Source organism: Artemia sp. Qi Xiang Cuo, chromosome 17, assembly GCF_049724085.1.
Source record: "Artemia sp. Qi Xiang Cuo chromosome 17, ASM4972408v1, whole genome shotgun sequence".
Lineage (NCBI taxonomy): Eukaryota > Metazoa > Arthropoda > Branchiopoda > Anostraca > Artemiidae > Artemia > Artemia sp. Qi Xiang Cuo.
Genome location: NC_142810.1, coordinates 38,991,098 through 39,013,442, shown reverse-complemented (window position 1 = coordinate 39,013,442; position 22,345 = coordinate 38,991,098). Strand labels below are relative to the sequence as shown.

At 35.8% G+C, this 22,345-nt stretch overlaps 1 protein-coding gene across 1 annotated transcript in view; it reads left to right on the top strand.

The window, feature by feature from the left end:
• LOC148942182 (guanylate cyclase 32E-like) overlaps positions 1-22,345 on the top strand; it is a 183,862-nt gene that overhangs the window by 52,811 nt on the left and 108,706 nt on the right. The window contains exon 4 of the mRNA XM_089103247.1: positions 18,801-18,985. Coding sequence (XP_088959373.1) covers positions 18,801-18,985 — 185 coding nt within the window. The remainder of the gene's footprint in view (positions 1-18,800; positions 18,986-22,345) is intronic.

Below are 22,345 nucleotides of genomic sequence, written 5' to 3'. Positions count from 1 at the left end.
CCCAACTTTTTACGATCATCGATTCTAAATGACAAGGCTAGGAAAAAAGAGATGCATAAGAGCACTCAATGCTATTGTATGAACTGTGAAATTTACCTCTGCTTTTCACTTGGCTGTCTGTAAAATTTGGCGCACCTGATCCCAAGCCTGGCTGCCACCTGATACGTATTTTAGCTTTTTCAGCCAATTGTGATTAAACTGGCAATCTACAAATTTTACTGCGTTTCAAATTTGAACCATGAGGACACCCATTGTCACAAAAGCCGCAGAAAGTTTGACTCAGGACCCTATGATCGGGTCCTCAAAAACGAACACTTCAAAAGTTTCTGTAATGCTAATATTTATTTAGTATTTTAGTAAAATTAAATTCCCTTATTTCTCACCCTCTATTAGAATTTATTAATGATTTTAATGATTAGTTTTTAATCAGTTTTAACGTAGTTTTTAATGATTAATAACCTATCATTTAGCACCTGCCCCTAAATAAGCCCTGAGTGATTGTGAGTCGAAAAGGGTCTAACATGGCCATCAGTATGAATATAAAGGAGGTCATTACTTTCAGGCCTCCAATCACAGAGACCAGGTGGTCTAATATTATTTTGATTTCAAAAAGTTTTTTTTGTGTGTCAACATTTACACTATAACGTACTTATGGAGTCCTTTATTTTTGAACTGTTTGCTAAAATATAAAATTTCTATGTTGGCAGTGAAGAATATAGAAAACATTCCCATCGATAAATGATAACATGGATATTAACAGAGCATCGGCAGACATTAAGTGAATATCAGTCTCTGTCAACAGGAATTTAAATATGACAGCTGGATTTCTCGTCGCGTCAAAAGATTTTCAGTGTGAAAGTGGCTTATATTCCCTGTAAATCTATAACTTTTTTTTAACTGACTAGCATTTCCTTTACTAACTCCTTGTCCAAGGTATGAGAATGGAACTCGTTTCACACGCGGAGTTCCAGTTGATTGATGTGTTGATGGTAATTGGTGGTAAAATCTGCCCCTCTAACCTATGCGATTGTCTAAAAATTGGCAGAAAAAATCACAGGATATACGATTTGCCAAATCTATGGAGTAGATTTTTAATGTTTTTGGAATTTCAGGTTAAAGCATTCAATTTGCTCTCCACATTTTACTTATATGAGGATACTCACCAAAAATAAGCATAAACACATAGTGAATCACAATTTGGATCAGATTCTATTTTTTTTTAACTTTCTCCATTTTTTTTCCCCTTTTTTATTTATTGCTTAACATATTAAACAGGATTCAACAACAAAATTCTTGACATTTTTTCAATCTTTATAAACCAAAAATTAATATTTCATAATAACAATGTTGTTTTTTAGTATATTCTCTTGGTTAATGCGGTCTCTATATGTCTTATACTGGCAATTAGCGAATTTTGCTATAACAGGGGACCTTAGCTATTTTTATTGGAGAAAGGGGTTGGTGTTGTATGGCTACGGTAACGCTGTAAACAGTAGTAAGGGTGTATGCACTTGAAAATATACATGCACTTTCACAAGCCTGAGGCATGGATATGTGTGTGTATTTTCAAGTAATTGGGTTACCAGGGCCATTTACCTATTACTATGAACGATACATGGCTTGGCAGACAGGTTTTCTATTATGACACTCATTTTTTGGAGGTCAAACTCATGGATACATGTTTATTTTTATTTTATTTTTTTTAAACTGGTATTTTTTCAATGAAGCCCATAACACTTTGCAGAAACCCGTGAATGTAGGACTGAAAGTCCGTTCGTAGTATATCTGAATCCAATTACTAATCAAGTTAGTGTGACCGCCATTTTTCGATCTGATTAGGTGGGTATAATCTGGTTTGGTTCGTTATTGTGAGAGGGTTACTCAATTTACATCTTAGTGTTAACTGGGCGATGACTTAGTCTAATTGCGTAGGTACTAAAGGAACATTTGAAGGTGGAGAAAAAAAGGGGTAATTAGTGATTGGATAATTTTAACAAGAAATGACTGAAAAGTGTTTTGGAGGAGATGGGATGAATGTGTACTGTATAATACACAAGTGATGATTTACACAGTGTTGTCAATTTTAAATTGTTTAGAAATAAAAAAAATTAACAAGAAATGGCTGAAAAGTGTTTTGAGGGAGTTGAGTTGCACGAGGGTTGACTTGCACGAGGGTTCAGTTACATGCGGTTTCAGTTCCACGGGGAGTAGTTAAATGGGGTCGAGTTGCACGAGGATTCAGTAGCACGAAGGTTCAGTTGTACGGGGTTTCGGTTATACAGGGGTTCAGTTACATGGGGGGTTCAGTTGCACGGGGGGGTATCTGCTATAAAAAACACTTCATTCTCAACAAATACGAACATTTTGAAAAGCAGACAAAAAATTGGACACTATAATCAGAATTATTTGATTAACATTTAAAAAGGGGTAATGAGATATGTGATCTGTATAATACACTAGTGATGTTTGATAAGTATTGTCAATTTAAAATATGATCTAACGTTCCCTTCGTTCTCCCATTTCTGAGGGCAGGGAGGGGAGGGGTCAATTTTGGAGGGAAAACATCTGCATCAAGAGGAAGGCTCAGAGACCCTTCGTTCCCACATTTCCGAGGGCAGGGGAGGGGGAGAAGGTGATAGTATTCCAATACAATAATTCAAGCATAATAGAATTTATGCTCCTAGTGGAAGCTCGTAAAACCCTTCCCTCTCCCCGCGATAGGATTATTGCCTTGCTGTACCTTTAAATACAGAGAATTAAGCTGATAGTATTACGATACAATTAGTCTAGTATAATAGAATTTATGCTCCAAGTGGAACCTCGTAAGACCCTTCCCCCTCTCCCGCACTAGGATTAGTCGCTAGCAGTGAAAAAGGATATTACCTCTAAATACAGATAATTAAGGTGATAGTATTCCGATACAATAAGTCAATTATACTAGATTTATGCTCCTAGTGGAAGCTCGTAAAACCCTTCCCCCCCCCCGCGCTAGGATTATTGCCTAGCTATGACAATGGATATTACCTCTAAATACATAGAATTAAGGTGAGATTATTCCGATACAATAAGTCAAGTATAATAGAATTGATGCTCCTAGTGGAACCTCGTAAAACCATTCCCCCTCCCCGCGCTAGGATTATTGCCTGGCTGTGACAATGGATATTACCTCTAAATACAGAGAATTAAGGTGATAGTATTCCGATGCAATAAGTCAAGTATACTAGAATTGATGCTCCTACTGGAAGCTCGTAAAACCCTTCCCCCTCCCCGCGCTAGGATTATTGCCTAGCTGTGACAATGGATATTACCTCTAAATACAGAGAATTAAGGTGATAGTATTCCGATACAATAAGTCAAGTAAAATAGAATTTATGCTCCTAGTGGAACCTCGTAAAACCCTTCCCCCTCTCCCGCACTAGGAGTATTGCCTAGCTGTGACAATGGATATTACCTCTAAATTCAGATACTTAAGATGATAGTAGTCCATGACTATACTTCGACTATCCTATAAGGGAGTATCCGAGTGGAAAATCTTAAACCCCGTCCGCATCACTCTGCTATGATTTGTTCCTGGCAGTGACCATGGCTCATACGTAAAAAGACCGATTCTTAAGTTGTTAGTATTATGATAAAATGAGTAAAGAATAATAGAATTTATGATCCTAGTGGAACCTCGTAAAACCCTTCCCCCTCCCCGCCCTAGGAATATTGCCTAGCTGTGACAATGGATATTACCTCTAAATACAGAGAATTAATGTGATAGTATTCCGATACAATAAGTCAAGCATAATAGAATTTATGGTCCTAGTGGAACCTCGTAAAACCCTTCCCCCTCTCCCGCGCTAGGATTATTGCCTAGCTGTGAAAATGGATATTACCTCTAAATACAGAGAATTAAGGTGATAGTATTCCGATACAATAAGTCAAGAATACTAGAATTGATGCTCCTAGTGGAAGCTCGTAAAACCCTTCCCCCTCCCCGCGCAAGGATTATTACCTAGCTATGACAATGGATATTACCTCTAAATACAGAGACAATGGATATTACCTCTAAATACAGAGAATTAAGGTGGTAGTATTCCGATACAATAAGTCAAGTATAATAGAATTGATGCTCCTACTGGAAGCTCGTAAAACCCTTCCCACTCCCCGCGCTAGGATTTATGCCTAGCTGTGACAATGGTTATTACCTCTAAATACATAAAATTAAGGTGATAGTATTCCGATACAATAAGTCAAGTATACTAGAATTGATGCTCCTAGTAGAAGCTCGTAAAAATCTTCCCCCTATAAAACCTGAGCTAATAAGGGTTTTTGACTTTAAACTCTAATTTGTTGAAAGAAAATTATGGAAAATACAAATCTCTGGTTGAAATATAAAACTTAAGTCCTTTTTTGGATTGAAAAATAAAACTTTATCCGTAAAATCTGAACTAATAATTCAATATTTTTTTATAAAAACAAACTATTTTTTTTTAAACTTCGAAATTTTTTCAACTTTATTTATTTTTTTCTTTTTTGTATCTATCTTAAAATGTCAAAGTATGCTTACGGTTCTAACAATTGCGCTCTATGATTGGTCAAAGACACGATGTGGCTTTCCCACTGGTATTCTATGACCGCTTATCGTCATTACCTAGTCTACTGCATGCATTAAATCAGTATTTTTTACACAGTGGAACGATAAACACATAAGTCATATCTTTTAAAAAAGAAAGTGAAGATGGAAGATTTTAATAGAGTGTGTTCTCATAACAAGGTTATTGTAGCATTGAATGCCGACAAGGAGAAGTATTTAAACTATGAAACAAGTACAAGTGGTAGCACCATTGGAAATGTATGCATGCATTGTCATGACAGTAAGGAATTTAATTTCTTTGGGATACCGAAAAAATTCAACTCTTATGATGGTGGTTATGCGAGATTGAGATCTCCAGAGATGATTGCACTCAAAAAGAATGCTAACATAAAAATAATTGTCGATGATAGAGGACAACTCCTTGCTACTGCTGCAGGTAACACATTACCTGCGGATACATCCAATCATCAGCTTTCGGGTATTAGCATTCAACGGAAGACTAATAAAAGAAAGACCTACTCTGCTACTAATATCGTAAACCATATCTTGTTTACGTGCCGAAACTACTACATGTGTAAAAATAATGTGTTAATAGATATTGAAATTGCAAAAAAAATAAAAATGGTATTGTCAAAAAATATCACTACGGAATATAAAGATGAACCGATGAAGAACAAAGCACCAGCAATCATTACTGGCATTGATCAGACTGTCAATGAATCAAATAATAGCAAAGAAAAAAAGCATATTGAGCCTGTTCATGAGACACCAGTAACAATTTTGTTTGACTCAAAATGGAATAATGATTATTCTACTGATTACGAACTAAGAGACGACAATAACTACAATATCAAGAGAGAACATGGTGAACTATTTTATGGAACAGATTCAAAATGTCCAAAGTTAATCATTGATATTAATAATGTATCATAATATATTTTTGTATTAATATTCAACATAGCACTATTTCATTAAAAATATTACATTGTTACGTGTTCATTATTTTTTAGAGTAAGCTAGCGTATCAAGCGTTTAGAATGTATATTAAAACATCCGAGATGTAGGAAAAGGAATTTGCGTACATCTTTTGTCAGACACCCTATTTCCGTAAAATCTGAGCTATTAAGGGTTTTTGACCGTAAACTCTAGTTTTTTTTGTAAGAAAATTATGGAAATACAATTCTCTGGTTCAAATACGGAACTTAAGTCTATTTTTGGATCGAAAAATAAAACTATTTCCGTAAAATCTGAGCTAATAAGGCTTTTTCGACCGTAAACTCTAGTTTCTTGTAAGAAAATTATGTAAAATACATTTTTGTACGTATCGTAAAATGACAAAATATCATTCTTGAATTCACCTCTTGGATACACAATACAGAAATTATAAAAAAAATTGTATTACTTCCCCCCAAACTCAAATTTTCCAAAATTCTACTATAGAAGCTTTTAAAATATTTCTAAAGCACTAATAGATAGAGTGCTAAAACATCAGAATCGACTTCAGAGGACACGTTATATCACGGGAAGAGTTTTTGAAAAGACCCCGTCCCCCCCCCCAAACTCAAAATTTTCCCAAATTTTACTTTAGAAGCTTGTGTGTGTCTCTTTGGGCTTTTTGTGTCTCTTCGGACTGTGTATATGTCTCTACAAATGTATAAAAACCCGTGTGGGTGAGTTGAAATAAAAAAAATTTAACAAGAAACGACTGAAAAGTGTTATTCTTTGGTTCAAATGTAGAAAAAACCCGTGTGAGTGAATTGAAATAAAAATTTTTTTTTAACAAGAAATGACTGAAAAGTGTTTTGGAGGAGATGGATTGATTGACAGAAGGATGTATTAGCGAAGTTATAGTGGAGGGCGACAATGTCTTCAAAGTCAAGGCTATAAGAAAAAAAAGTTCCGAATATTTTTGTCGGTTTGTAGTTTACGCACTAATATCAATGACAGTAATTATTATATTTTAACTTTCTCTAACTCCATACAATTGGTGTGCAAATGCTTTATGATAAAAAAAATAGTTTTGGACAAGAAAAAAAACTAAAATAATGTCGAGATGTCATTTTCAACGCTAAGAGAAGTTTTTTTTTGTGTGTAATTTTGTATTTGGTTTTTCGTAAGTTTTGTGTGTGTGTGTGTGTGTGTAAATTTTTTTTTGTGTGTGTAAATTTTTTTTTTGTCTGTAAAGTCGAAAATATGCAAAGTCGACATAGCTTTATTTCATTTTTTTAAGGTTAATTTAGACGAGGTTACGTGCGCGCACGTAACCTCGTCTAAATTAACCTTAAAAAAAAGAAATAAAGCTATGTCGACTTTGCATATTTTATTCAACATATCCGAGAAAGCGCTGGAGGGGAGGATTCCTGTCGACTTTTGGAGGATGTTTCCCCCTTTTTTCTATAATCAGGCAATTTTATCAAGCTCTTTTCTCAAGGTCATAGCTTTTGATTGACAACACTAACATCAACCCTATAAGGGGTCGTGGGTTCGAGTCCCACAACTGACAATTTTTTTCTTATTCTAAATCTTTGGAAACAGCCTCTATTTCTGACCAAGAGCTTGATAAAATTGCCTGATTATCGATAAATGGGGAAACATCCTCGAATCGTTACTGATATGATATTAGTGCGTAAACTACAAACTTACCAAAAATATCCAGAACTTTTTTTCTTATAGCCTTGACTTTGAAAACTTTGTCGCCCTCCACTATAACTTCACCAATACATCCTTCTGCCAATCAAACCATCTCCCCCAAAACACTTTTCAGTCATTTCTTGTTAAAAATTTTTTATTTCAACTCACCAACACTGTTTTTTCTAAATTTGAACCAGAGAACGGAATTAAGTTTCTTATTTGAACGATAGAATTGTATTTTCCATAATTTTTTTTATAGTAAACTAGAGTGTATGGTAAAAAATCACATACAAACACACACAGCCACTTACACAGACACAAAAAAACTTACACACACACACACACACACTTACACACACACAAACACAAAAACATAAACAAAAACAAAAAATTACACACACACAAAAAATAACACACACACACACAAATTTACATGCACTCAAAAACTAACACACACATAAAAACTTACACACACACAAAAAAAATTACAAACACAAAAAAAAAAAAAACTTACACAAAAACACAAAAAAAACTTACAAACAAATAAAAAAACAAACAAAAACACAAACACACACAAAAAAAAAATTTACACACAAAAAAAAAAAACTTACACAAACAAAAAAAAACTTACACACACACAAACAACTTAAACATACTCACATAAAAACTTACACACAAAAAAAAAACTTCTCTGAGTGTTGAAAATGATTTCATGACATTATTTTAGTTTTTTTTTTCTTGTCCCAAACTATTTTTTTTTATCATGAACCGTTTAGAGACCAATTTTATCAACTTGGAGAAAGTTCAAATAGAATCATTACTGATATTGTTATTAGTGCGTAAACTACAAACCGACAAAAATATTCGGAACTTTTTTTTCTTATAGCCTTGACTTTGAAGACATTGTCGCCCTCCACTATAACTTTGCTAATACATCCTTCTGTCAATCAATCCATCTCCTCCAAAACACTTTTCAGTCATTTCTTGTTAAAAAATTTTTTTATTTCAACTCACTCACACGGGTTTTTTCTACATTTGAACCAAAGAATAACACTTTTCAGTCATTTCTTGTTAAATTTTTTTTTATTTCAACTCACCCACACGGGTTTTTCTACATTTGTAGAGACATTGACACAGTCCGAAGAGACACAAAAAGCCCAAAGAGACACACACAAGCTTCTAAAGTAAATTTGGGAAAATTTTGAGTTTGGGGGGAAGGGGGATTTTCAAAACCTCTTCCCGTGACATAATGTGTCCTCTGAAGTCGATTCTGATGTTTTTAGCACTGTATCTATTAGTGCTTTAGAAATATTTTAAAAGCTTCTAAAGTATAATTTTGGAAAATTTTGAGTTTGGGGGGAAGGGGGATTTTGAAAACCTCTTCCCGTGATATAACATGTCCTCTGAAGTCGATTCTGATGTTTTTAGCACTCTATCTACTAGTGCTTTAGAAATATTTTATAAGCTTCTAAAGTAGAATTTTGGAAAATTTTGAGTTTGGGGGGAAGGGGGATTTCCAAAACCACTTCGCTTGATATAACGTGTACTCTGAAGTCGATTACGATGTTTTATCACTCTATCTATTAGTGCTTTAGAAATATTTTAAAAGCTTCTATAGTATAATTTTGGAAAATTTGAGTTTGGGGGGAAGTATTACAATTTTTTTTATAATTTCTGTATTGTGTATCCAAGAGGTGAATTCAAGAATGATATTTTGTCATTTTACGATACGTACAAAAATGTATTTTACATGTATTTTACTTTGTTTTTATGAAAAAAAATATTGAATTATTAGTTCAGATTTTATGGATATAGTTTTATTTTTCAATCCAAAAAAGGACTTAAGTTTCACATTTGAACCAGAGAATTGTATTTTCCATAATTTTCTTTCAACAAACTAGAGTTTACAGTCAAAAACTCTTATTAGCTCAGATTTTACAGGGGGAAGGGTTTTACGAGCTTCCACTAGGAGCATAAATTCTAGTATACTTGACTTATTGTATCGGAATACTATCACCTTAATTCTATGTATTTAGAGGTAATAACCATTGTCACAGCTAGGCAATAATCCTAGCGCGGGGAGTGGGAAGGGTTTTACGAGCTTCCAGGAGGAGCATCAATTCTCGTATACTTGAATTATTGTATCGGAATACTATCACCTTGAGTATCTTTATTTAGTGGTAAGTTCCATTTTCATAGATAAGCACTAATCGGAGCGTGTGGAGGGGGAAGGGTTTTAAGAGGTACCACTCGGATAATCAATTCTATTATACTTGACTTATTGTATCGGAATACTATCACCTTAGTTCTATGTATTTAGAGGTAATATCCATTGTCACAGCTAGGCAATAATCCTAGCGCGGGGAGGGGGAAGGGTTTGACGAGCTTCCACTAGGAGCATAAATTCTAGTATACTTGACTTATTGTATCGGAATATTATCACCTTAATTCTCTGTATTTAGAGGAAATATCAATTGTCACAGCTAGGCAATAATCCTAGCGCGGGGAGGGGGAAGGGTTTTACGAGCTTCCACTAAGAGCATAAATTCTAGTATACTTGACTTATTGTATCGGAATACTATCACCTTAATTCTCTGTATTTAGAGGTAATATCCATTGTCACAGCTAGGCAATAATCCTAGTGCGGGGAGTGGGAAGGGTTTTACGAGCTTCCACTAGGAGCATTAATTCTATTATACTTGACTTATTGTATCGGAATACTAACACCTTAATTCTCTGTATTTAGAGGTAATATCCATTGTCATAGCTAGGCAATAATCCTAGCGCGGGGAGGGGGAAGGGTTTGACGAGCTTCCACTAGGAGCATAAATTCTAGTATACTTGGCTTATTGTATCGGAATACTATCACCTTAATTCTATGTATTTAGAGGTAATATCCATTGTCACAGCTAGGCAATAACCCTAGCGCGGGAGACGGGGAAGGGTTTTACGAGCTTCCACTAGGAGCATCAATTCTATTATACTTGACTTATTGTATAGGAATACTATCACCTTAATTCTCTGTTTTTAGAGGTAATATCCATTGTCATTGCTAGGCATTAATCCTCGCGCGGGGAGGGGGAAGGGTTTTACGAGCTTCCAATAGGAGCATGAATTCTAGTATACTTGACTTATTGTATCGGAATACTATCACCTTAATTCTCTGTATTTAGAGGTAATATCCATTGTCACAGCTAGGCAATAATCCTAGTGCGGGAGAGGGGGAAGGGTTTTACGAGGTTCCACTAGGACCATAAATTCTATTATGCTTGACTTATTGTATCGGAATACTATCACCTTAATTCTCTGTATTTAGAGGTAATATCCATTGTCACAGCTAGGCAATAATCCTAGCGCGGGGAGGGGGAAGGGTTTTACGAGCTTCCAGTAGGAGCATCAATTCTAGTATACTTGACTTATTGTATCGGAATACTATCACCTTAATTCTCTGTACTTAGAGGTAATATCCATTGTCACAGCCAGGCAATAATCCTAGCGCGGGGAGGGGGAAGGGTTTTACGAGTTTCCACTAGGAGCATAAATTCTATTATACTTGACTTATTGTATCGGAATACTATCACCTTAATTCTCTGTATTTAGAGGTAATATCCATTGTCACAGCTAGGCAATAATCCTAGTGCGTGAGAGGGGGAAGGGTTTTACGAGGTTCCACTAGGAGCATAAATTCTATTATACTTGACTTATTGTATCGGAATACTATCACCTTAATTCTCTGTATTTAGAGGTAATATCCATTGTCAAAGCTAGGCAATAATCATAGCTCGGGGAGGGGGAAGGGTTTTAAGAGATTCCACTAGGATCATCAATTGTAGTATAGTTGACTTATTGTATCGGAATACTATCACCTTAATTCTCTGTATTTAGAGGTAATATCCATTGGCACAGCCGGGCAATAATCCTCGCGCGGGGAGGGGGAAGGGTTTCACGAGTATCCACTAGTAGCATAAATTCTATTATACTTGACTTATTGTATCGGAATACTATCACCTTAATTCTCTGTATTTAGAGGTAATATCCATTGTCATAGCTAGGCAATAATCCTAGCGCGGGGAGGGGGAAGGGTTTTACGAGCTTCCACTAGGAACATAGATCTAGTATACTTGACTTATTGTATGGGAATACTGTCACCTTAATTCTCTGTATTTAGAGGTAATATCCATTGTCACAGCTAGGCAATTATCCTAGTGCGGGAGAGGGGGAAGGGTTTTACGAGGTTCCACTAGGAGCATAAATTCTATTATACTTGACTTATTGTATCGTAATACTATCACCTTAATTCTCTGTATGTAGAGTTAGAGCCAGGCAATAATCCTAGCACGGGGAGGGGGAAGGGCTTTACGAGCTTCCACTAGGAGCATAAATTCTATTATGCTTGAATTATTGTATTGGAATACTATCACCTTCTCCCCCTCCCCTGCCCTCGGAAATGTGGGAACGAAGGTTCTCTGAGCCTTCCCCTTGATGCAGATGTTTTCCCTCCAAAATTGACCCCTCCCCTCCCTGCCCTCAGAAATGGGGGAACCAAGGGAACGTTAGATCATATTTTAAATTGACAATACTTATCAAACATCACTAGTGTATTATACAGATCACATATCTCATTACCCCTTTTTAAATGTTAATCAAATAATTCTGATTATAGTGTCCAATTTTTTGTCTGCTTTTCAAAATGTTCGTATTTGTTTAGAATGAAGTGTTTTTTATAGCAGATACCCCCCGTGCAACTGAACCCCCCATTTAACTGAACCCCTGTATAACCGAAACCCCGTACAACTGAACCTTCGTGCTACTGAATCCTCGTGCAACTCGACCCTATTTAACTAATCCCCGTGTAACTGAATCCGCATGTAACTGAACCCTCGTGCAAGTCAACCCTCGTGCAAGTCAACTCCCTCAAAACACTTTTCAGCCATTTCTTGTTAATTTTTTTTATTTCTAAACTATTTAAAATTGAAAACACTGTGCAAATCATCACTTGTGTATTATACAGTACACATTCATCCCATCTCCTCCAAAACACTTTTCAGTCATTTCTTGTTAAAATTATCCAATCACTAATTACCCCTTTTTTTCTCCACCTTCAAATGTTCCTTTAGTACCTACGCAATTAGACTAAGTCATCGCCCAGTTAACACTAAGATGTAAATTGAGTAACCCTCTCACAATAACGAACCAAACCAGATTATACCCACCTAATCAGATCGAAAAATGGCGGTCACACTAACTTGATTAGTAATTGGATTCAGATATACTACGAACGGACTTTCACTCCTACATTCACGGGTTTCTTCAAAGTGTTATGGGCTTCATTGAAAAAATACCAGTTTAAAAAAAAATAAAATAAAAATAAACATGTATCCATGAGTTTGACCTCCAAAAAATGAGTGTCATAATAGAAAACCTGTCTGCCAAGCCATGTATCGTTCATAGTAATAGGTAAATGGCCCTGGTAACCCAATTACTTGAAAATACACACACATATCCATGCCTCAGTTTTGTGAAAGTGCATGTATATTTTCAAGTGCATACACCCTTACTACTGTAAACATCCAAAACGTCAAATTTTTGTTAGACAATTCCCGATTTTTTTGAAAAGAACTAAAAAAAACGAAAATTTTATTTTGAGCACTAAATATTTTGCTCCAGTTTTCCCAAATATAAGAGTGGGATAAATTGGATAATTTTATTTTACTTTAGCTTCTATGTATTCAGAATCAGAGCACATTTTCTTATTTTAAGAACTTTCAGAATTTTGTTCTGATTTCCCTGCTTTCTATTTTTTTTTCTTTTTGGAGTTTCTTTGTTTTTTCTACAATCTTAAATTCTCTTTTTGGAGCAAATTCTCTTTACTGCATCCTTAACCATTTTGATTCTGACCATTTGATTCTATAATATCTACCAAATCTACTAATTGCCTTTTCCCAAATTATTCTATCTTTTACTTATGCCGGATTAAGCCAGCGTGACGGCTGTTGCAGATGTTACCAAGAGATCCTCCTTCCGTATGATAAGAAAATCAATCATAATATCAGCTATCTCGATTGAAATCTGATTAAAATTACAAACAACAATTGAAATATCAATACTTCTAAGTTTTTACATCTGGTGTTTATTGAGATCCATTTATTTATACGATCCTGTCCAATCACTTATATTATTTTGTTCTTTAGTTTCACATCTATATATTAACCAGGCGAATTATGATATTACTTAGGCGCTTTCTAAGAGTGACCTAAATTTGCCCTAAAAATGGGAAGGTGTTCCTATTTTTGGGTGTTTTAAACTTATTTTCAACGTAATTTAAATCCAGAATAGAATCTAAAGCGAATTTAAGAAATTGAATTCAGTAGATTGATGAATTTGAATATCAGGTATTGAATAATGCCAAACTTGTCGTCTAGGCTTTCGTCCGTATCCTCCTGGTATTCGCTGGCATTATTTTAGGTGATTTTGAAGACCTATTCCGCTATAAATGATTTTACCTGTCGGTACACCAGTCACTCCACATTATGCTTTTATGTATTTCGTTACTGCAGAAAGCATGTGATTCCTTGTGCCCATTAACTTTTTTAGAGTTTAATTCGGGCGTTTTCTACAATTTCTTCGAGTGTAGCAGCAGCATCTTACATAGCATTTTTGCTTGCTTAGCTGTTATTTCGAAGTGTGTTGCTGGTATTTTTCAAAGCAAGTCAGTATTTTGGCATTGACGTCAATGACTAAAAAGGCAGGCAGTAACTGTTTAACAATCCATAGAAGGTATATTCCGTGTTAAGATCTTGATCTGGTGGCTATATTAAAGTGGTAAACGCGTGCCGACGTTCTGAAATCCCGCTCCATAAAATGGAACACCTAACTACCAAATTCAGAGAATATGAAGACCAGAGAACTCATTCCAGCGCCACCTCTTTTATACCTGGTATAAGATAATGCAGCCATAAAAAAAGGAAATGCCTAACACATTTGTTGAGCAAAAATGCGCTGAAGGTGGAATTTTTCAAAAGAATTTGCTTTGAAAAATAAGCCGGTGCTAAATGTTCAATCCATAAGTATCTGGAAAAGCACCCCATTTGGCAACACTTCTGTTTCTTAGCTATCCATCCTCAATGTGGGTTTGTTTAATTTTTTTTTCACTAGTATTACTGATTTTGTCACAACTTTGACTACGATAGGTTTTTATAACATTACGGCTTTTTTGAAAAAACAAACTGGTAAACTTTTGTCACGTTTTTTAGCAGTATGATCCTTCTTTTCAAGGAGCTTCACAATCTCTTTTACTGGTTGAGGTGTTAAAACATGCGTAACTCTAATAGAGGGAGATAGTCCACGCGTAATCTGTGTCGAGCAGAGTCCATTGACACCAAATAGAACTTGTATTTCTTAAATTCTGCACGATCTAATGAGATGCAATTGAATGCACGAGCCTGATGCAATTAAGGGGTTTTGACAAGCCTGATATATGTTCTTGTTCTTTCTTAAATAAAAAAAACACGTTTTTTCAACTGAAAGTAAGGAGCAACATCAAAACTTAAAACGAACAGAAACTATCACGTATATGAGCGGGGATGACCCCTCAGTAGTACAGTCATAGGCACTTCAAAGGGTCAGATAGGGAAATTAACATAGGGAAAATAGCAAGGATTTCTACAACACTCATAGGAAAATTAACATTGAGTTTCAAAGCCAGCCCTCTGACGTCACGCGACACACCTGTTTCTAGGCGTCATTCCAGCCCTTGGCAAGAGTTCAAAGGTTAGGTGACACACCCCTTTGTTTTTCTATGACAAGCCCCGGTTTCTGTGACATGCCCTCTGACGTCATGCGACACAGCTGTACAATGCGGTCAACTATTTCTAGGCGACGGCTGGCAAGATTCCCAGGATTTCAGTTTTATATTATATGATTACTTGGAATGTGGTCCGTATAATACACAAGTTTTAATAATAAGCTCCTAAACCCTCACCCCGGTTTCTAGCGCATGCCCTCTGACATCACAGCAAACGTGTGTTACACCCCGCGACACACCCTCGCCCTTAAAGGGCCAGATAAGTGGAGCTACCAATCTCTCGCTCCTGCACAGTGCAGTCACCGGCTCTATTAAAGAGAACACACTTGGCAATACTCCATGACATACCCCTCTGTACTTTAATGACGTCATACAACTTACCCCATTTCAAATAGACAGGTCTAATATGGTTGACGCAATTTTGCGTAACCCTACCACAGGAACCCATGGGGGAATCCCCGCTTGTAACTTAACGACACCCGAAATTCCCAAAACATTCTTTTTTCATTAACTTGATGGCGGTACACACTTACTGTAAGGTCAGCGCATCTTACGCATGGACGGCGCATCCCTCACTGCCAGATAATACCATTTTGACATTTTTGCCGAAAAGCCTTTCTTTTTCGGCGTTACATTTTTCACTCAAAACACCATTCATTTTTTCAAGAGTTCTTGACCCCACCAGGACTCGAAAGGTCATTCCCTTCCAATGGTACAGCGCACCAAGCAAGTCGTCCATGGAACCCTTGTCAATATTTTGTATCTTGAACCATATTCTAAAAATAAACTATTGCACGACACCTGAGATTCCCCAATTTTCGACAGTCGTTAGTACAGCGTGTTTACTGCCAAATTTGATACACTCGGGGGGGAATTTGCTTTCAAGATATTAATGAAGAGGAATTGTGATTCTTATTTGTCCCAAACAATAAATTCTATAAACACAGACAATGAAAATAAAACAAATTGGCAAATAATAACATATAAAAAATACAGCTAAAAACACGACAAAAAATAAAAGATGAAAATGTCATATTATAATATACGCAAAAGAACCATCTATTATAGAAAACGGAGGGCTTCTAGCCTACAACCCCCCCCCCCCCAGAGACTAAGGGAGGGGAAGTTATATTAGATGCAATTGAAACCATATTAAGAGCTTTTAAGGAAATACCTCTTTTTCATTAAGATAAATTTATGAATATTAAAAAATATCTTAACAATAGCTTCCACCTTCTGACTTATTTTTAAGCTCTAGAGTATATTAATCAATGACAATGCATACTGCATTGGAAAATTATGAATGATATTAAACACCTCCCCCCCCCCCTCGACATCGCTACATCCCCCCCGGAAATCTTTCAGGCCTAATACAAATTATGGTTCTGAATCCCATGATTCAAGTTTTTTGCATCCCCAAGTCAATAATAACGCCCCACAAAATACTCCAGACTATCAGAGCATTTCCCCAATGTGACACCGCCCCTCCCCAATCCCAAGGTTTACCTGATTATAGTGAGATTCCCCATTTTTTGGCAGTCGTTAGAACGGTGTGTTTACTGCTAAATTTTATACACTCCAGGGGGTATTTGCTTTCAAGATATTAATAAAGATATTAATTTCCTTACTCGTCCCAAACAATAAATCTTAAAAACACAGACAATGGAAATAAAAAAACAAATTGACGAGCAATAAAACATAAAAAAAAAACAGCTAAAAAAACATGACAAAACATAAAAGATGAAAATTTCATATTATTATATGAAATGTGAGCCTGAGTGGGGAGGGGGAGTGATATAAGATGGAATTTAAGACATATTAAGATCTTTTAAGGAAATAGCCCTTTTTCATTAAGATAAATTTATGGATATTTTACATTATCCTAACAATAGGTTCCAGCTCGCATCTAGTAGCATTCATTTTCAGAGGATACATTGATGATAGATGTAGTTTTTAGGCGTTATTGAAGCTTTAAATGATAAAGAATAGCATGCCGAATTTAAGGAAAGACGAAGGGAGAGGACTCCGGGGGAGGGGAACCGTTTTCTCCGTCACCAGCTCAAAACTGTTTTTTTTAATCGTTACGCAAAGCGCTAATAGATTCTAAGTCTAAAGACTTAAAATCTCGCTAAATTAAGTCTTAAGTCTATGAATTAAGTCTTTATGCTGTAATAATCTCATTTTCAAATTCTGGTTACTATGTCCCACATATGAGCTTCCGCAAGTACATGGGAGATGATAGACCCCACTATGTTGCCACAATGAAGTTAGGTCCTTCCCAGAACTTAGAAAACTACCCAAAGTATTATTACCTTTCAAAGCTACTTTTCGCCCATTACTCTGTAAAATTCTTCTAAGTTTTTCACTTAGCCCGGGTACATGTAGTAAAGAACAAAAATTATAAACTACCCAAAGTATTATTACCTTTTAAAGCTACTTTTCGCCCATTACTCTGTAAAAGTCTTCTAAGTTTTCCACTTAGCCCGGGTACATATAGTAAGGAACAAAAAATATCCTTCTCCCGAGTTGTCTCCAGGACGTCCTTGGAAATCTCTAGAAAGTTTTTCCTTCTTTTTGACAAAATCTGGTTAATTAACCACTCTGGATAAATGTTACTTATTAGTATTTTTCTTAGTAAAGACAACCCCTCAAAAAATTTTGGAGACCAAATACTAAGGATCCGGTCATTTAAAGAAATGATCAAACCAATTTTAACTTGGCGAGCGTGAGTGGAGCTATATGACAAAAATCTGTTGTTATTTGTCTTTTTTTTGTAAATTTAAAAATCCAGACTATTTTCATTTCTTAAAAGAAGAACATCAAGAAAAGGAAGTTTCCCATTATTTTCTAATTCAACAGTAACTTTAAACCCCCCCCCCCAAACAATTAAGATGTTTCAAAAATCCTTTTAATTCCTCCTCCTCAAAATCCCATACTGAAATTATTTTTATCCATATACTGGCCCCCAAAAATATGTTTAAAAAAATATAAATCTAATGCAATTGTTCCAATATGTTCAACAAAAATACTAGCTAATAATGGAGATAGAGGGTCCCCCATTGGTAAATCATTTACTTGTTCTAAAAATTACCTTCTGAATTGAAAAAAATGAGAGAACTTACTGCACAACCTTGCTAAATACATAATTACAGAAACTTCCAAATCTGTTTTGCCACTCATCAAATCCAAAATTCTTAGCAGCTTTCTTTCTAGATAACTTTTGGCTGTTTCTACATCAGTATTTATGTACATTGATAGAATGTCGAAATTTGAAAGCAAAGAACTTGAAGAAATTCCTGCTTTTTTCAGCTTTTCAACCAAATTCGAAGAATTCTTAATGTACGAAATTTGTGTAGACAAAAGTGGTTTACAGATTGACACTAACCACTTGCTCAAAACACTTGTTGTTGACCTTGTACTTGACACAATTGGTCGTAGTGGTAGGTTAGGCTTATGGATTTTGGGAGGTCCATACAACTTAGGGCACAAGGAACTGCGAGGCAGGTATTTGTAATAAAGTTGAGGCCTAATTTTTTCTTCATCCTTCAAACACTTTAATTCGTTCTTAAACTTATTTGTAAAAGAGTCTGTCGGATTATACGATAGCTTTCATAGTCCTCAGTATTCATCACAACTAAAGAGTTACTCTTATCTGCTTTTGCAATGGCAATTGAACGATCCCTTTTTAAGTTTTTTAAGCTCCAAGTGTAAATTGTATCTTTATCATCAGAACAAAGTTTTGCAAAACTTTTTGCAAAGTAAGGTAATATATATCTTGATATACAGGTATTCAAGTACATTGATCAGCTAAGCAGAATACAGTGGGTACTTGGCAGACCTCCTGCAACAGAACCTCCTTGCGGGTTTGACGGCGAAAAATGTGTTGATGAAAATAAACCAGACTGGAAACTAATTATTTTATGTACTGCTACAGCTTTGGTTGCAGTGTCTGCAGCAGGACTGCTCATTAGGTATGTATTTTTAGCTACCAATTTAATATATAACAAGCTTATGCCATAACTAAAAAATTGAATTAAAAGTAAGCATAAATAGGTATAAAGTAAGAAAGAAAATAAGTATAAAACTATTATTCAGCTGAGCATGTAACCCATGTTTGATTCAACTATGATCATCTACTGTGTTCCAGTAGTAGCAACTAAATTATTCTCGTGATTCTGATGTTATTATTATTAATTAAAAAAGTGGCTATGGAAAAGAAGCTTTTCAAAGAAAAGTAAAGAGCTATAATAAAACACAAAACAAGCTTAAATGAAGTCCATAATAATTCCAACTTAAAATGAACAGAGGTTATTATCAGTAAATAAATGAAACCCAAAACAAACAAAGATTTGAATAAATAATAGCATTAAACAGAAATATATTAGATACCGCTATCAAAGAGTTCGTGGTAATGAAGTGTAAGTAAGAAGTGACCCGGCTCAATAGTAGCCGAAACTCTAAAAAACGGAATTTTTATACCAATAGATATATCAAAATAATCGCCTTTTTAAGTTGATTTCAAATATATAAATTTCATGAGGTTCAGTCTTACCAATCGAAGGTTACGAGCCTGAGAAAATTGAATCCCGATCCGGACACCTTTTTTAAGCATGTAAGAGACATAGGTATTAGGGAATGTAATATAGATGACGCAGTATTGTTTCAGTATTGGCAAGATTCCGACAACATGCCCTGGCAAGATTCCCGGGGTTCCAGGTGTTTCAGTGTTTTTTATATGATTGATCGGAGTGTGGTCGGGATGCTTAACAAGTGCCAATAAATGGAATTACTAAAACATTTGCAATATGGTTCCAGGTATTCTATTAAAGGGAACACAGCTGACGGCACACCCTCGCGCTTTGAATAGGGCTATAAGAAAATAGTATAGGATTTTAAATCTAGCAAGATTCCTGCGATTCCAGGTGTTCCAATATTGTTTCAGTATTGGCAAGATTCCCACAATTTATCCCTGTTTCCAGGTGTTCTATTAAAGGGAACACAGTTGGCAAGATTTCCACGACACACCCCAGTTTAAATAGTGATATAGGGAATTTAACATGAGAATTCAGATAAGTGCAGCTCCTAGCCCCTTGCACCACTACAATGCGGTCAGCTAGCAAGGTTCCCATGACAGCCCCTGTATCCATGTGTAATATGGATGACGCAATTTTATGTAACCTTGCCTCAGGACCCATAGGGATCCCCGTTTGTAACTTAACGACAGCGCACATCGTATGTAATTACAGTGCACTCATCACTGTAACATAATACTTTTTTGCCATTTCATTTTTCTTCGAAAAATTCAAGGTATTTTTTTCTTTTAACTTAATGACGACGCATACTTTATGCAATGTCAGCACACGGTGCGTAATGACGGCGCAAATGTTGCGTAATGACAGCGCGCACATCACTGTCACAATACTTTTATTTTTAGCTGAAACGTTCAACGCGTTTTTTTTTTCAAAGCGTTTCTTTTTTATTTTTTATTTTTTTTTAGCTCCTTGTCCTCGCTAGGACTCTAAAGGTAAATTTCCTTCCAATGGAATAGCACCCCAAGCATCAGTACTAACAGACCATTCCACGTTTTCTGTCTTAGTCAATATATTCTAGAAATAATCTATTGCGCACAAGGAGATTTCCCATTTTTCAAGCATGATAGAGCGGTATGTTTACGGCAACAATTTAGCACGCAAAGGGGAAAATTCTATTTATAGAGGCTACTGTTCCAAATGCTTTCTTAAAGAACGATACTAGATAATATTCTGGATTTTCTTAATGTATTTTTAGTAATAAAGGTGAAAAGGGACTACAAGACATATGACTCAATTCCATATTTTATTGATTTTTTTCTTGCTATTATTTTCTCCCACTTTCAAGCCAGTGACACATTTTAGAAACGATCACGCTCCATACAGCATTGCTGTCTCTGAAACAGGAGGTTCAATATCCCTATAAATTGGCAGTAATTCTAAGACAGTGGAATTTTAGCTTTTCAGCTTTTTTTCAACCAGAATTTTTGTTTTGTACCGCAAGATTCCTGAAAACACCGATTTACTGAGGGACAGACTTTTTTGACTAAAATAAATGTATATGTTATGTGGGAATAGAAGAAAGTTTTGGGTCCTAGCAGCCAATTCCAGGGAGGAAGAGCTGTTATTATAGCTAAATGTTTAGGCTCAATTTCATTATTTTGAGGGCAAAAATATCTCGTTTTTTTAGTTAAACTTATGAATATTTCACACCATCGTGACAATATACGGCTGCCCCCCCCCCACCCCTTAACCGTCATTTCCAGAGGGCGCGCTAATATTAGAGATAAGTTTGAACCATATTGAGAGGTATTTTTGAAGAGCTTTTAATGAAAACGCATCATTTCTTTGATTGTATGTTAGATTTTCAGCCCCCCCCCCCTACACGGAAAAATTCTTTTATCACCTCCGCCTTACCTTTTAAGCTGTAGAACATGATACTCCATGCAATTCATGCCACAGTACCATTATTTGACTGCCCCTACACCCACTAGCAATCATTTCCAGAGGGCGGCTGATATTAGGGATAAATTTAAACCATATTGAGGTATTTTGGAAGGGCTTTTTTAAGCTGTAGAAAATGTTACTCCATGCAATTTACGCCACAGTGCCACACTATTGCTGCTCTGCGGCAGCCTCTGTCATCACACCATCACCTTCGAGACATTTTTCAGACATTTCTTAGTAAAAATTACACAGTTGATCCGGTGATTCAAGTTTTCGCAAGGCAAGCCTGTCATGCTGTGCCACAAAACACCCCGCGCCATCACAGCTTTACACACTTGCCCACTGCCGTCCACGTGGCACCTCCCTCATCACCTTTAGGACATTTTCAACCTTTCCCTCCAAAAATAAGCTTATGAATCTAAATTAAACACTTTTTTGAACAGTTGAACTCAGCATTTAATTGCTAGAATGTGATACTCCAAGTAATTTACGCCACAATGCCACATTACTACTACTATGCGGCACCCCCTTCATCATTCTTAAGACATTTCTTGTAAAAATTATGCTTCAGTCTATTGATTCAAGTTTTCGCCAGCCAAGCCTATCATAATGCTCCACAAAGTACCCCCAGGGGTCCAGTTCAATTCTGAATTTTCACAAAGAAGAGAAAAAGTTCTGCTTTAGTTCCGAGTTTTCTCAAAGAAGTGAAGAAAAGTTCAACTTATGTTCTGAGTTTTTCCGTAGAAGATAGAAAAAGTTATAGCTTAAGTTCTTTTCTGAATTTTCCCTCAGTTGATAGCGTACCCTAAAAATAGTGGAAACAAGACAAAAGTAATGCAATAAAATATTTTTATT